The 16,031-nt window shown below is 47.7% G+C and overlaps 1 protein-coding gene across 1 annotated transcript; it reads right to left on the bottom strand.

Annotated features, from left to right (window-relative positions):
- Window positions 1-14,310: 14,310 nt before the first annotated feature.
- LOC122154247 (olfactory receptor 14J1-like) lies at window positions 14,311-15,249 on the bottom strand. The gene has a single exon (XM_042801607.1). The coding sequence runs from the start codon at window positions 15,244-15,246 to the stop codon at window positions 14,311-14,313; it is 936 nt and encodes a 311-aa protein (XP_042657541.1). The 5' UTR covers window positions 15,247-15,249.
- Window positions 15,250-16,031: the final 782 nt, after the last annotated feature.

Raw genomic sequence — 16,031 nt, 5'->3', positions numbered from 1 at the left:
TGGACAAGATGTCTGGGTGGAATTTGGAGATGATTTCTGGTGTAGTAAATGTCAAGGGAAGTGGTCTGACTGGGACAGAATTGAGCGCTTGGGTCAGCTTAAAAGAACGTATTGTGGGAACCTAGGAAACTTACAGAGGCAATAGAAGCAGAATGTGGATAAGCCCTCCAGGCTAACAATATGGGAGGGAAACAGAGTGAGGGTATAGTGAAAAAGAGCCCTCTGGGCTGCATCTTAGCCTGTTGGAAGGAAATCGGAGACACACCAGGTGGAATTGTGAATAAAAGGACCTTACCTAAATACTGTAACCAGTGGTGGCCCCTGTATAAATTAGATGACGGGGGGAAAATGGCCCTTTAATGGAACCTTGAATTATAATCCTTTGTTGCAACTGATGTTGGTTTTGAGGAGAGAAGGAAAGTGGGATGAGGTCTCATATGCAGACACTCTGAAATCACCCTCAGTATCAAACTGATTGTGGATTAAAGAGCCCACAAGACCCAATGGTTCTGGCTCTAGAAAAGGAAAATATGAAAGAAGGATACCCCAGGACAAAATATTTAACCAGTCCCATGTCCCAAATGGTGTTTTGAGGTCACCATGGAAAAGGGTAAAACAGGGAGCTTATAACCCGCTTATAGAAAAAACGTTAGGGTTTCATAGCTTCACACAGTGGTTCTTACCCTGGTTGAGAGTTAGTGAGATTGAAAAATCCATAGTAAATATTTTGGCAGAAATGGAAATAATAGCAAATGCAACTACTGATGCCCTTTTACGTTTAGACCAGGAGGTAAAATCCCTGAAGGGAGCAGACTTTCAAAACAGAATGGCTCTAGATATAATCACAGCTCACATGGGACGGGTGTGCACCTTGATCAATACAAGCTGTTGTATTTATGTAGATGAATCAAGTAGAACAGAGATTGACCTTCAGAAGATTTGGGAACACTCAAAAGTCTTACATCAGGTATCCCTGGATGGTACCTCGTATGGGTTTTCTAACCTCTGGGAAAAGCTCAGCTCTTGGCTACCTAATGTCGCAAAGCTTAAGCAGCTTTTTGTTGTAGTTATCGTGATTATTGTATTAGGATTATTGGTCTGTTGTGTGTTGCAATGATTTATGTGGATGGATAAACAAACTGGGAATACCGATGAGGAGTGGAAGAAACACAAATTACAGCAAAACATTGAAAATGGCAAGTATTTTGCTAAAAGGAATGGTGCCATATAGCAAAAGAATTGGCAAGGGTAAAAGAGAAGGGGGGACTTGATATAGAAAATAAACGCTTAGCAAAATAACTAGCAAGATAACGGGATACTTGGTTGCAAAAGACCTTGAAAGATAACAGGAAACTTCTTTACAAGAGGCGTCCATAGATAACAGGATATCCATCTGTTAATTAAGGCGTCTGCAAGAAGGAGCCATCTGGCTGGAGCCAGTTCTGCAGTTACTGGCTGAGGTAACTCAGCATTCTGGGACAAAGATTTAGAGTACATGGTGAAGAAGACCACGAGCCTTCCTCCAAAAGACCCTGGCCCACGACCACCGGATGGCAGTACGTGGCAAGAGGAGGAGACTTAGGATAATGAATTCCCGGAAATAATTACAATAATCACACCTATTCTTAGAAATAATTGTAATAACCCAGCCTATACTAACGAATATGCATGTTTTTGTATCATAAATGATGCCTGCTTCATGATACGGTGTGCAAGCTTGGAGGAGAGATCGCCCTTGCACCCAGCGCTGCAATAAACATACCTGCTTTATAACTCTTTGTGAGTTGTAAAGTGTGTTTCCACATGTCAGAAAACAGCATGAGAAAGACATCATAGAACAAAGTGCAGCTTGGGAGGTAGAGAATGGAGACAAAGAGGAAGAAATGTCACCCCAAGGGCAGTGCTGTGCTGCAACAAGTCTCCCAGAGGGAGTCTGGAAGAGCCCACAGCTTTGTGTTTCAAGGAACAACCAGGAGGATGGATAGATACTCAGCATTGGTGCGGCCTCACCCTCGATACTGTGTGCAGTTCTGTGCCGCACAGTTTGAGAAGGACGTGAAGGTCCTCGAATGCATCCAGAGGAGGGCAACAAAGCTGGTGACAGGGCTGGAGGGAATGTGCTATGAGGAGTGACTGAGGAGTTTGGGTTTGTCTGGTTTGGAGAGGAGGAGGCTGAGGGGTGACCTCATTGCTCTCTGCAGCTTCCTGAGGGGGGGGACACGGAGTGGGAGGTGCTGATCTCTTCTCCCTGGTATCCAGTGATAGGACATGTGGGAATGGTTCAACGCTGAGCCAGGGGAGATTTAGACTGGACATGAGGAAGCATTTGTTTTACCGAGTGGGTGGACAAACACTGGAACAGGCTTCCCAGAGAGGTGGTCGATGCCCCAGGGTGGTCAGTGTTTAAGAGGCATTTGGCCAATGCTGTTAATACCATGCTGTAACTTGGTCAGCCCTGAATGGGTCAGGCAGTTGGACTAGATGATCATTCCAGGTCCCTCCCAACTGAAATAGCCTCGTCTATTCTATTCTCTACCAGTGAGGGCAGTGAGATGCTCAGGTGAGAGTGAGGTGGGGAAGAAAGGCTGATGTTGAGAGTCTGCAGGGAAAGAGCTGCAGGTGTGGGACACTGAGGACAGCCTGTGGGAAAGACACCTGAAGGCTCTGGCAAGGCTAAGAGCCCCCAACAGAGCCAAGGTCTTTTCCCCCTTGCCTCTGGCTATTGCCTCCATAACTAAGGCCTACCTGGACAAATGTTAATCTCAGGGTACCAGGATCTCACGGCCTTCTTGACCCACCCAGGAGACACCCACAGGTGTCATACCATAGTCCTGCTCTTGTCACTGCACATTCCCACATGACACTGGCCCAAGAAGAACCCTGGGACATGGTCTCCCTTCCCAGGGGCTGGGGGTCAGGCTTTGTCACTTTGGTTTAAACACCTGAAGGTTCACTAAGCACCAGAACCACCTTAACATTGTGTTTGTTTGCCTCTCATTGACACCTCCAACTTCCTGCTCTAACCAGCCCCTGGGGAGGCTTTGGTGCTGATGGCCCTCACTGGGACCCATTCACACTCCTTGAAACCTTAGGGGTTGCCTCTGATGTTGACTTCTTTGGGTGTTTCTTCAGGCTCCTCTCAGTATCTGAAGCTCATGGTCTCAACACCACAGACACCATGGGGCTCATTCAAATGCAAAATGTCTTCCAATTGTTTTCTTCAGTTATCAAGCCTTGGACAGATAACTGCAGAGGTCTCTGGAGTGTATGTAAAGGGGAATATTTGACTGAGCATTTAATACAGAAGTATTTTTTAGGTTTAAGTCTACTGTATTACTTTTTCTGTTTATAGAAGAAGTGATTGCAGCCTCCTCTGATCTTGATGCAGAGGGTCTCCTAGTGCTGTCAGGATGGGTAGGGCCAGCTCCTCCTGAAGGTCAGACACTGCATGGACAGCCTGATTCCTCACCTCCCCAGCCCTGCCACTTCTTTCATCATCCCCCTGCCACTTGCAGCACTTCTCCTTCCTTCAGACTTCTCCACCCAGGCCTGCAGCTGGACATTACAGCTCCGCTGCACCAGCTCCCACTGGCTTTCCTCAGAGACCTGGCTGCACACGGGCACAGCAGAATTTCTCTTCATTACAAACCAACAGAAGGAAAGCGTAGTAAAGTTTAAGCAAAAATAACCCACACTCCTCAAGTGATGCTAAGGTGAAGCTGCCTCCAATGAGGTTCACCATCCACAGGAGGTAACCTCATGAGCAAAGTTTCAGGCAGATCCAAGGGAAATGAGAGTTCCAACAACAATGAAGGAGGTGGCTGAAGAGAGAATGAGACTGCTGAAAGACAAGGGCAGGCTTCTAAGTCCCTGAAGCTCAGAGCTTCAACCTGGAGTGCTGAGAGGGATCTGAGCGAGCAAGGAATAACAGGAAAGGAAAACTAGAGACCGGTGGAAACCACGTAGGTCCAGCGAGTGTGCTGAGAAGATGGCTTTAGAGCTGGACAGGTGGGAAAATTAGGGAGGTTAAAGGCACAGTATCCTGGATAGACTCCTGGCAATGGTAGCACTGGGGAAGGAGCATATTTCTTCTCCTGCAATTAATACACTTCCTAGAAATTCTCATGAAGTCATGGTGGAAAAACATCACCACTTTATTAAATTTTTAAATCATCTCAACTGATGAGAAGGTGCTCAGGTGTTTTTTTTTTTTTTAAAGTGTCAGGCAGTTCTTCCCATTTCCGTGGAGTTCATCTGTCTGACCATGAGCATTGATTTTCCCTTGCAGACGCCCGGTGTATGTGATATATTTCCCTGGGACTGGCCGCTGTTAAACAAGACAGGAGCTAAACAAACATAAACTAGGAAGAAACAAGCACAAACAATTTAAAAATTTGAAATTTTACTAAAACATATTCTTTGCTTTCCATATTTCCTAATTCCTTCTTTGATTCATTTTATTGACAGCTTCTAAACATTTCTATAATCCTCAGACCTGCAGTATGAAAGAAAGTTATTTTTCTGTCTTGCAGAGATCCCAGCACACTAAAACCCCTCCCCACCCAAAAGCATCCAGGCCACTACTCACTCACTGCACAGAGACACCCACTAAGGTGTCAGGCCTTCTCACGTGATACGGGGGAGCTGAGTGACAGACCTCAGTGAAACACCTTGGGATTGAGTGGCCAGATTTGCACTCATCTCAACACATCTGTGCCACAGTGTCTACTTAAAGGGGTCTCTGGATTATCCATGAACACTCTCTTTTTATTTCCCACAAGGATAACTGAAGAGTGACTCCTTTTTAAGTGAGGAAAATGAGGAAACTGGTCTCCCCAACATCAGACATCTCCGTGCAGATGTCTATGTCAAATGAATTTGTCTAGACTTCCCTTTCTACTCAATGCAGAGACAGGAGTTGTCTCAACAGAGGTTTCTGGAGATCCTTTTCCTGGTGACCAGAGAATGCTCCAGAAGGGATCCCATATGTCCTGGTCACCCTTCCAAGCACCCCCTGGGTACTTCAGCTACACCAGGTCATCTCAGAGAACAACAGCTGATGGATGTGGGCAAAAGAACTACTTGAATTAATTTGCTCCATCACCTTCCCAGAGACTGAGATGTGTCTGACCATCCTGTAGATCCATGGATGCTCGTTCTTGCCCTGCATGAAAATGGGTGCACTGCCTGCCTTTTCACAGTCACCAGAGAACTCCCTGTTTGCCCTGACAATTTAAAAGTGACCAGGTTCATCCTTGCAATGACACTAGCCAGCTCTCCCAGCACCCTTGGGCACATCCCCTCTGGTCCCATGGACCTGTGTGTGCCCAAGTGCTGTGAGTGCTCCCCAGACACATCTTCCTCTGCCATGGGGGCAGCCCTGCTAGCACAGGTGTTAGGACCAGGGAGGTCATGGTGGCAGATCTTACAGGGAGAAGAAGATGGGAAAACAAGGTTTTCTTCAGATTCTTCCAGGTCTTTGCCATAACACTGCCCCACTGAGCCATGAGACTCTGTTTTCCTAAGCTGACTCCTTGTTCTGCCAGTGAATTCACAGAAGGCCTTCTGGTTGCTATCCCCTTTCCTTGCTAATTCCAGCTCTGGCTGAGCTTTGGCATTCCTGCCTCCACCCCTGTACCCCAAGGCCATCTCTGTATCTGTCTCTTGGACAAACTGTTCCCTCTTCCACCCTTGTGCAATGCCTTCTGGTGTTTGATCTCTTCTGCTAGTAAACCCCTGCCCAACCCTACTATGCGGAGCCGCGGAAGAACGACACGCCGAGACAGGTTCACTGTGGGTGATAGAGCATCAACTAACTTTATTGGTCTGGGTACATATATTTATACAGACAACACTAATTATTATGCCTACTAGTCACTAGCTGATTGGCTTAAGCTCTAAAAGTCGTATTTGCACAGTCCACCTACTTGCAGTTAGCTAACAGCACAGGCTTCTCATAACACCAGGTTTCTCATGCCACTATTTCTAATTCCTCTTGACTTGTTTTCGATACACAACGGTACCATAACACAATGTTTCTCAGACCACCGTTACCATAACACTAGGTTTCTCAGACCACTATTCCAAATTCCTCTTAACCTGTTTTCGACACAACACGGTACACAAGGCCGAAGCGTCCTTGACATTCTTCATGTATCAGCAGCTGAGAGCAGCTGCAGGCAAACCCTAGTGGGGCCCAGCATCAGCGAGGCAGCATCAGCCCCTAGAACAGGCTCTGATCGTACAACTGCTCGGTGGGCTCATGACCCTTGTCTCTGAGCCATTCTCCAACACTACTATGCTTCAGCTAGGCCCTGCTCAGCTCCCAGCACATCAGACTGATGTGTTTGTTGGCTTTGGTGTTGTTGTCCACAAAGATCCAAGATCTTTGGCTCCATGGATCTTGGCTCTCCAGGATCCCACCAAGCAGATGCTGAACCCTGTGAATGTCCTGTGCTGCAGTGCAAGGCTGTGATTCTGCTGCTTGTCTTTTTTCCCTGTTGTGATCACTGCAGCCATGGCTGCTCTCAGCATTCACATCCTCATCCAGTTCTGCATTGTGTGTGAGTGTCAGAGTCCAGCCCTAGCCAGTCATCGACTGCCTGTGCCAGAAAAGGGAGGGCTGGGGCAGGTGCCAGGGACCTGTCTGGGTGCTGGCTCTGAGGAACCCTCTGTTACAGCCACCCGACCAGCTGCAGCAGGCAGGAGGGCAGGCCACGCTCAGGGACACCCTGCTCAGCCCTATCTCCTCTGGAGCAGACCTGGCACTGAGCAGCATGTCACCTCAGAACCACACCTGGGACTTCACCTCGGAGGGGGCTCACCCGGAGAGAAGTGCCCAGGAGTGAGCCAATACCCAGGCTGTGCGAGGGCTGATCAGGTTCCTGGAGGCCAAGACAGCAAAGGAACCAAGTGATTTAAATGTGCTGTGAGGGTGAATTACAGTGGAGGAGTTTGAAGTCCCACTGTCAACTGGAAGAGGAGCCTGTATGAGCAAAAGTGGACAGACACCCAAACAGCGGTTTTCTGAAACAAAGGGAGACAAATCCCATTTGTGGGTGGAGTCCACATGAACTGGGAATGCACCAGAAACTCCTTGCTGTCCATGAACACTGGGATTGTATGTAAGTCAGAGGTGACATTCAGCTTCCCTGATTCCCAAACCCTACGTGTAGGAGCTTCAGGGTGCAGACCATGGGCTTTGAGGGTGTTAAAGCTGGATGCAGTGAGCTTCAGTGGTAATGTAGAGCTGCCTGAGGTGGTGCCTCCAGGCTCCCCTTGCAGTCAGTGGGGTGGAGGAGACGCTCACCTGACTTGCCTTAGCTGGTCACGTAAACACAGGAGGATCCGGGCCCCATAAACATCTGTTGTGTCATCAGCTGATCAGACATCATAGAAGATCACTGAGGCTCAGCATAGACCTCGGGAGGTCTATGGGAAACCCCTCTGCTCAAAGCACGGTCAGGTATATGGTGAGACTTGGCTTTCTAGAGCTTGGTCCATCCGGGTCTAGAAAACCTGCAGGGATGGAGGACTTCACAGCCTCTCAGGGTGGCCAGTGCTTGTTCCAAGGCTTGGCTGGCCTCATGGGGAGGAAGGTGAGGCCCCCCTTGCTATGCCGTGCCCCTCAGCAATCCCTTCTCCAGGCTGAGGAAGCCTGTCAAGAGGAGCCCTGTCACTGAGCAGAAGCCTGGGAGAACTGGTTAGTAAAGCCTAAAGCAAGGAAGGTGTTGACTCACTCATCCCCACCTGTCTCTGCTGCTATGAATCCCCCTCCCCATTCAGCAGCAACTGGCATGCGCCTTGTTCAGCCTTTTACTGCAAAGAAAGGGACTCAAGCTCTTCATTTTGCTCTGGATGTTGCCTGCAGACCCCATCAGCTCCAGGGGAGCTTTGGCTTTCCTAAACACATACCCTCAGGCTCAGGACATATTTCTAAATTCCTCCTTTATCGACTGTCTTTGCTTCCACTTCTTGAGCATTGGGCTGTGGCTCCCACCCGTGACCCATCCCTGCACCAGTGCAGCCCCACTGCCCAACACATGCCCCCACAGTCCCCCCTCAACTGACACTGCACAGGACAGGGTGTATTTGGAGTGAGGAAACATCCCCCATGGGATCCCCTAGGCAAAATCTCAGCGTCCATCCCTACCAGCCATCATGCTTTTGCAACCCACCCATTTCCCATTCCTTCCCAAGCCCCAACCGTGTCCCACACAAGGGTTCACAGACAGCCCTGCTCTGGGGTCTGCCAAGGTCTGGGCAAGAAGAGAGGGTGGGGCAGGGCTGGCTCTTCCCCCGCCACAGGCACTAGGACCAGCAGGAGGAAGGAGATGGCCACAGAGCAAAACCACCCATAAACTGGATCAACTGGCCAGAGCTGGAAATGGCCAATGGGAGATTGGGGGGTGATAAATGCCCTGGGACACCTTGTCTGTCTGTCTGTGCCACCAAAAACATGGACCGGCCTCCTCTCTCCTGCACCTGCACATCTCAGCTCCCTTCCAGGAGACTGGGCTCTGTCCCACACACCCACTGGAGCATGTCCTCACCCTGTATGGTCACACAGCTCAGACAGCATCGGAGTTGGCCAAAAGAATGTGGGCTGATTAATCAAGTGATGTCTCTCATGATAAAGGATAAAAAGGTTCAGGAACCTTTTAAGATAAAAAACCAGGGAATTAGGAAGATGATTGATAACTTATTGAATATAAGATTTTAGAAGGGTGTGATTCAGAATATAATACCCTTATTTTACCAGTACAGAAGCCCATGGGTGAGTATAGATTGATACAGGACTTGAGAGCTATAAATCAAATTGTGAAAGACATCCACCCGGTAGTGGGAAATCCATATACCTTACTGACAGCCCTTAAAGAAACATATCAGTGGTTTACAGTGCTTGATTTGAAAGATGCTTTCTTTTGCATACCCCTGGAACAGAAAAGTTGTAAACTGTTTGCTTTTGAGTGGGAGAGCCCACAAACAGGGTGTAAAGTACAACTGACATGGACACGACTACCCCAAGGATTTAAGAATAGCCAGCAATCTTCGGTAGCCAGCTAGTGAAGGAATTGGAGATCTGGACAAAGGAAAAAAACAGTGACCCTGTGAGCGGAATACTTGCTCTTACAGTACATGGATGACAGCAGATACTGAAAAAAAGTCGACCTATATTCAGGTAACCATTGAACTCTTAAACTTTTTGGAACTTAATGGATATAATGTGTCTAAGAAGAAAGCTGAAATAGCAAGCCAAACTGTAATATCTTTAGGCTTTGAGATTTCAGAGGGACAGAGGAAGTTGGGGACTGACCGAAAGGAAACAATTGGTGCCATTCCTGAGCCCTGAACTGTGCATGAAATAAGAGGATTTCTGGGAATGGCTGGGTGGTGCCATCTCTGGATTATGAATTATGGCCTGATAGCCAAACCATTATATGAGGCCCAGAGGTCTGTTCCTTTCATGTGGGGCCGATAATAAGAAGAGGCCTTTCAAAAACTTAAACAAGCTCTAATGTCAACACGAGCTTTAGGATTGCCTGATTTAACTAAAGACTTCCAGTTGTTTGTCCATGAATGACAGCACCTTGCCCTGGGAGCCCTGACCCAGAGGATGGGAAGCTGGAAGAGACCTGTGGGGTACTTTTCTAAACAACTGGACACGGTGAGCGAAGGATGGCCTTCCTGCCGGTGGGCAGTACCGGCAACAGGAATACTGATACAAGAAGCCAGAAAGCTCACCTTGGGAAGAATCCTCACGGTTTGTGTTCCACATATGGCTGTTACAGTGCTGGATCAAAAAGGGGGGTATTGGTTATCCCCAGCAGAATGATGAAATATCAGGTAATCCTTACAGAACAAGATGATGTGGTACTAAAAAAAGCTAACCTTGTAAATCCTGCAGTTTTCCTAAGTGCTTCACAGGAGGCAGAAGGACCCGAGCATGACTGCATAACGACTATTGAGCATGTGTATTCCAGCCAAGAAGACCTGAAGGATGTCCCTCTTGAAAACCCTGAATGTGAGTGACCCTGTTCAGGGATGGCAGTAGCTTTGTACAGAATGGAACTCACTACGTAGGATACATTGCAACAACTGAAAATACCATGATAGAGGCAAATGCACTGCCCAACACGATGTCAACAAAGAAGGCAGAATTGATTGCCTCGACATGAGCTCTGGAACTAAGTAAAGGAAAGAAAGTGAATATGTGGACAGATTCAAAATATGCTTTTGGAGTGATTCGTGCCCATGGAGCTCTGTGGAAAAAACGAGGACTATTGTCCTCCCAGGGGGCAAATATTAAGCATCAAAAGGAAATCTTACAATTCTTACTGGCAGTTCAAGAAACGGCCCAAATAGCAATCATGCGCTCTAAAGCACATCAGTCCAGAAATACAAAAGTAGCAGAAGGAAACAGATTGGCAGAGCAAGCTGCTAGGAATGCAGCTCAACAATGAGGGTTACAAATGGCAGTAATTCCTACTAGAACTATAATTCTCCCTAAAGAACCACCAACATATTCAAAAGAAAATGAAAAATTAGATCAATTCCTAAGTGCAGAGAAAAATTCAGAGGGGTGGTGGACAACGTCTGAAGCTCAGGTTGCTGTGCCCCCATTAATTATGAGGGCAATACTAACAGGTAAAACATCAGGAATGCCATTGGGGTGTAAAAGCCCTTTTGACATTTCTGAAGAGGCACATAGTAACAGTAAGAATGTTAGAAATGGCTAAATCAGTTGCTGCAAAGTGCAAACTATGTTTAAAGAATAATCCGGGGGTACAAAAAAGGGTTCAAATGGGTAAATTAAAACCAGGAGTAGAACCTGGTGACTATTAGCAGATTGGTTTTACAGATTTACCCAAATGCAAAGGTTATCGGTATGTTCTGGCTGGGGTTGATACTTTTTTATGGATGGCCGGAAGCCTTTCCCTGTCACACAAATCAAGCTAAGGAAACAGTTAAGTGGCTTTTATAAGAAATAATCCTCAAATTTGGGGTGCCCGTTGGAATATCGTCAGATAGGAATCCGCATTTATCGGAACTGTGGTGCGGGAAATGAGCAAAGCTCTAGGGATAACCTGGGTTTTGCATGCTCCCTGGAGACCACAATCCAGTGGAAAAGTAGAAAGAGTGAATTAGACTTTAAAGAGACAAATTAGCACTAGATGTCAAGAGGCTAACTTGGAATGGCCTCGAGCACTCCCACTGGCATTATTGCATATTAGAACACAGCCGAGGAGTGAGATGTCAGCCAGCCCCTATGAATTACTTTATGGAAAACCTTATGAGATGCTGGAACCCAATCCAAATATGCATGTAACAAGAAAACAAAAAGCGTATAATTACTTGCTTTCCCTTGGAAAAACTAGTTAGACTCTGGAGTGTGGTAGTGTGGAATCCTGTACAAGATTTCCAACCTGGGGACTATGTCTACATAAAGACCTGGACAACGGAGCCCCTACAAGAGAAGTTGAAGGGACCTTGCCAAGTGCTGCTAACTACATTCACCACAATCAAGATTGCTGAATCAGATGTCTGGATCCATTATACCAGAATGAAGAAGCCATCATCTACAAACTGGAGAGTGACTGGAGACCCGGAAACCTTAAAAATAGACTCTGAAGCATGATGAAGTATCTGAATATATATTTTTTTTTCTGTAAATTTTATAGTCTATGATGGTGGACACATGGATGAAGGAAAAATAAAACGTTATCAGGCCTGACACTAGTGACCAATGGTGTTTGTAGGGCTTGGTCTGACATACAATTGTTTGAAACATGAATTGACCCATAGAGCAGAGTTTAATTGAAAAGCAGAGGTGAAGCAACGAGACCAGTCATTAAAAGATCCACCATCATATGACAACTTGGCACTCAATGAGACCTCAATTTGAATATGTGAAAGTATTGAGTATGATTATCAATCCTTTCAAAGGAGGGAAATGTTGCAGTTACCGTAATAAAATAGCTTGAATCCTAGATTAGTATTTTGATTTTAGTTTAGAATATGATTTTGATTTTAAAATGGAGCTATAGCAGCAATGAGAATACAAAGCAAGTTAAGGCCCTTAGGAATAGGTAGCTACTATGGTGTGTGCCTTGATTACTATGAGAATCATTATGGAATGTGAATTAAAACAATGGGAACTGGTTATGGACCTTGAGTCAGAACAGTAAGTACCAGAAGATGCTGGTTTTGGTTGGGAAGATCAGCCAAATAAGAAATGAGCATGAAGTGATGAAGAATATCGACGACTACTAGAGCACCCCCATCCCACATAACCACGCATGCATTAGAGACATTAGCATATGACAATTATTTCCAGGAATAATATGAATATGCTAATCATTACCCTCCCCTCATTCTATTCCAATCAATCAGTAAAGATGACCAATGATTTCTGTAGAATAGGGATATAGGTAAGGTGAGGTAACTGAAAACCAATCATTATTAATGTCAAACTAATCTTTAAGAATTTTTTTGATCTTATGTAAGATTACTGTCCTAATTTGCGCTGGAATAGAGTTAACATTCCTTTTTGGTAACTAGAATAGTACTGTGTTTTAGATTCAGCATGGGGCTTTGTATGAGAAGGATGCTGATAGCACACTGAAGTTTTCAGCTGCTGCTGACACTTCAAGGACTCTCCAACTCCCCATGTCCTGCCCGTGCACAAGGGCGCAAGAAACAGGGAGGGAGCATGGCCAGAGCACCAGACCCAAATTGACCAATGACATATTCCATATCAGGTAATGTCACGCTCACTATATAAAGGAGGGGCAGTCGGGGAAGGGGTCTCTCCCTCTCACTTCCGTGATTGTGATTGCAGGATCTTGGTACTTTGGGATCGCTAGCCAGGAACGGGCTGGGTATTGGTCAGCAGGTGATGAGCAATTGCATTGTGCATTGCTTGTTTATATTCTCTATTGCTGTCACTGTTTTTGTTTTATTAGCATTATTAAACTGTTTATATCTCAACCTGTGAGTCTCCCTTTTCCTTTCTAATTCCCTCCCCCATTCTCAGGTTTTGGGGAAGAGTGGGTGAGCAGCTGCGGGGTGGTTGGCTGCCAACTAGGATCAAATCACAACAGTAACCATGACTCTGCTGAAAAAGTGTATAAATATGTTGTGCTTTGTACCTCTTGGTGAACATGTCTTTGGTGGATCTATCCCCCATGTTTCTGAGTGCTGGAATAAAGAAGTGACCACTTATCTGCTTTGTGTAGATAACTTCTATTTGCAATTGCAACCACTAGCACAAGTACTCTCTCTGCATGCTCACTCAGTATAAGCTGTGCAATGGCGTTTTCTCTCCCGGACAGTTTCCAGTCCAGCCCAGCATGTCCTGAGCGCTCCCCATCTCCACCACACTCTCCCCAGCCCAGCCCAGCCCAGCACAACAGCCCAGTCTTGGCTGGCCCCATGGCATTGCCCAGCGCAGGGTGCTGCAGAGCTCTGGGCACTCACCCCACAGCCCCAGCCCCTCGGAAGGTCACAGCAGCTCCTGGGGCACAGAGGGCTCTCAGCCTCCCCATCAGCCCCAGGGCTGGGGCCAGCCATGCCATGAGCAGACGCAGGCCAGCGTCTCCCTCTCTCTGCTGCTCTTCTCTCCAAGAGATCCTGATTGCCCAGTGCTGGCAGCCCCTCTGTGCCCGTCCCTCTCCCCAGCACAAGACTCCTGCACTGGGGGCTCCCCAGGCAGCTCCTGCTGTGCCAGCCAGAGAAAAGCTGCCCAAACTGGTGCCTCCAGAAATAGGTCTGCTCTTGTCGCGGGATGTCACCTCAGGCACGGCCCTGAGCTGGCGGTGCTGCTCTGCAGGGCAGTGGTGGCTGAAAGCCACGGGGAGATGGTCCCAGGGAGATCCCCATGGATCAGCCATCATTGCCATTGCACTAGGCACCCCCACGTGAAGGGGCAGCACAGGCCTATTCCCTAACACATCCCCCCATGCCCTCCTGCCCTGAACCCCTGGAGAACCCCAGCACAGCAGCACGCTCAGAGGGGCAATTCCTTCAGCCTGTTCCTGACCTCAGCTTGGGAAGAACAGACCAACACTCAGACATCAGCACTAGGAAAGTCCTCCTTTATTATAGATATGTGACATGGGTGTCAAGATGTACTGTCCTACCAGACACATGTACAAAGTCCTCTAGGTCAGAGAGGCTGATATATGTCTCTGAGGAAGAGGAGTGGATGCAGACATTTATAGACAAGCAAGACTTCCCCAAAGAAAATGCTCGATGCACAGAAGGATTCAGAGATAAATTGGAAATACCTTCTGAAGAGACATGGGCAGCTTATTTCTGCTGAGAGTCAGCTGACTGAATCAGCTTCTTCAGTGCGTCCTTGATCTCCTTGTTCCTCAGGCTGTAGATGAGGGGGTTTAGAACTGGAGGAACCACTGCATAGAGAAATGACACCACCAGGTCTAGGGATGGGGAGGAGTTGGAACGGGGCTTCAGGTAGGCAAACATGGCAGTGTTGATAAACAGGGAGACTATGGCCAGGTGAGGGAGGCACGTGGAAAAGGCTTTGTGCCGTCCCTGCTCAGAGGGGATGCTCAGCACAGCCCTGAGGATCTGCACATAGGACAGCATGATGAAAATAAAACACCCAAATGCTAAACTGATACTAAGCACAAGGAGTTCAACTTCCCTGAGGTAGGAGTTTGAACAGGAGAGATTGAGGATCTGGGGAACTTCACAAAAGAACTGGTCCACAGCATTGCCTTGGCAGAGTGGTAGGGAAAATGTGTTGGCAGTGTGCAGGAGAGAATTGAGCAGCCCAGTGCCCCAGGCAGCTGCTGCCATGTGGACACAAGCTCTGCTGCCCAGGAGGGTCCCGTAGTGCAGGGGTTGGCAGATGGCAACATAGCGGTCATAGGCCATGATGGTGAGAAGAGAAAACTCTGCTGTAGCAAAGAAAAAGAAAAAAAATACCTGTGCAGCACATCCCAAGTAGGAGATGACCCTGGTGTCCCAGAGGGCATTGGCCATGGCTTTGGGGAGAGTGGTGGAGATGGAGCCCAGGTCGAGCAGGGAGAGGTTGAGGAGGAAGAAGTACATGGGGGTGTGGAGGTGGTGGTCGCAGGCGATGGCGGTGATGATGAGGCCGTTGCCCAGGAGGGCAGCCAGGTAGATGCCCAGGAAGAGCCAGAAGTGCAGGAGCTGCAGCTCCCGTCTGTCTGCAAATGCCAGGAGGAGGAACTGGGTGATGGAGCTGCTGTTGGACATTTGCTTCCTCTGAACATGGAAGGCTGTTCAAGGAGGAAAAAAAGTATCATGTCAGGAGAGACTTCTCTGAGAAAGATCAATCTCCTTTCTCCTAGTAACATCCCTGCTGCTACACACCACTGTGTTTTCCTTTCCTGAGACCTTTGTTCAGCTCTGTGGCTGGAGCTCTGTTTACTGCTGGACATACATGCCATGGTGTGAATGGTTTTTGCTTGCTTTCTACTGAGGAGTCAGATCTTTCAGTGATTTGTCAGAAGATCCTTCTCCTAACCATGAAGAGCTTGTCAGCATCTGCTCTGCCAGTGCTAAGGAACAGGGAAAGCAGAAGGCACATTTAGCAGGTTTCCTGCAGCACTCAGGGAGAACAGAGTGAGTCCTGTGGCTGTACCTTACTGCAGAGTGAGGGAAGTAGGTCTGTCCTTTCGTCTTGTTCCCAGCTGCCCCAAATTGCACCTTTCTGAGTTCAAGGGTGATTACACTCCCGTTTTACTCTGAAAAGCAGCCAGACACTGCTGAGAGCAGAGGGATCCTCTGCAGAGCACCAGATGACTCACCTTTCCCCAAGTCTCAGCACCCCACTTTAACTAATGACACCCACGGCTCACAGAGCCCCCTGGAAGCAGCAGACAGCTGGGATGGACACCCCAAAGAGAGAGTCAAGGGTCCGAACCATGGCAACTCCTTAAGGGAGAGCCAGCTCCTGGCCCAGCCTCACAGACTGCATTGCCCAGAGCTTCACGGGTTAGAGGAAAGCTGGGACACCTCATTGCTGGGGGCACATCTGC

The sequence above is a fragment of the Tyto alba genome, unplaced genomic scaffold, assembly GCF_018691265.1.
Source record: "Tyto alba isolate M040663 unplaced genomic scaffold, T.alba_DEE_v4.0 Super-Scaffold_35, whole genome shotgun sequence".
Classification (NCBI taxonomy): domain Eukaryota; kingdom Metazoa; phylum Chordata; class Aves; order Strigiformes; family Tytonidae; genus Tyto; species Tyto alba.
This window is presented reverse-complemented; position numbering and strand designations above follow the sequence as displayed.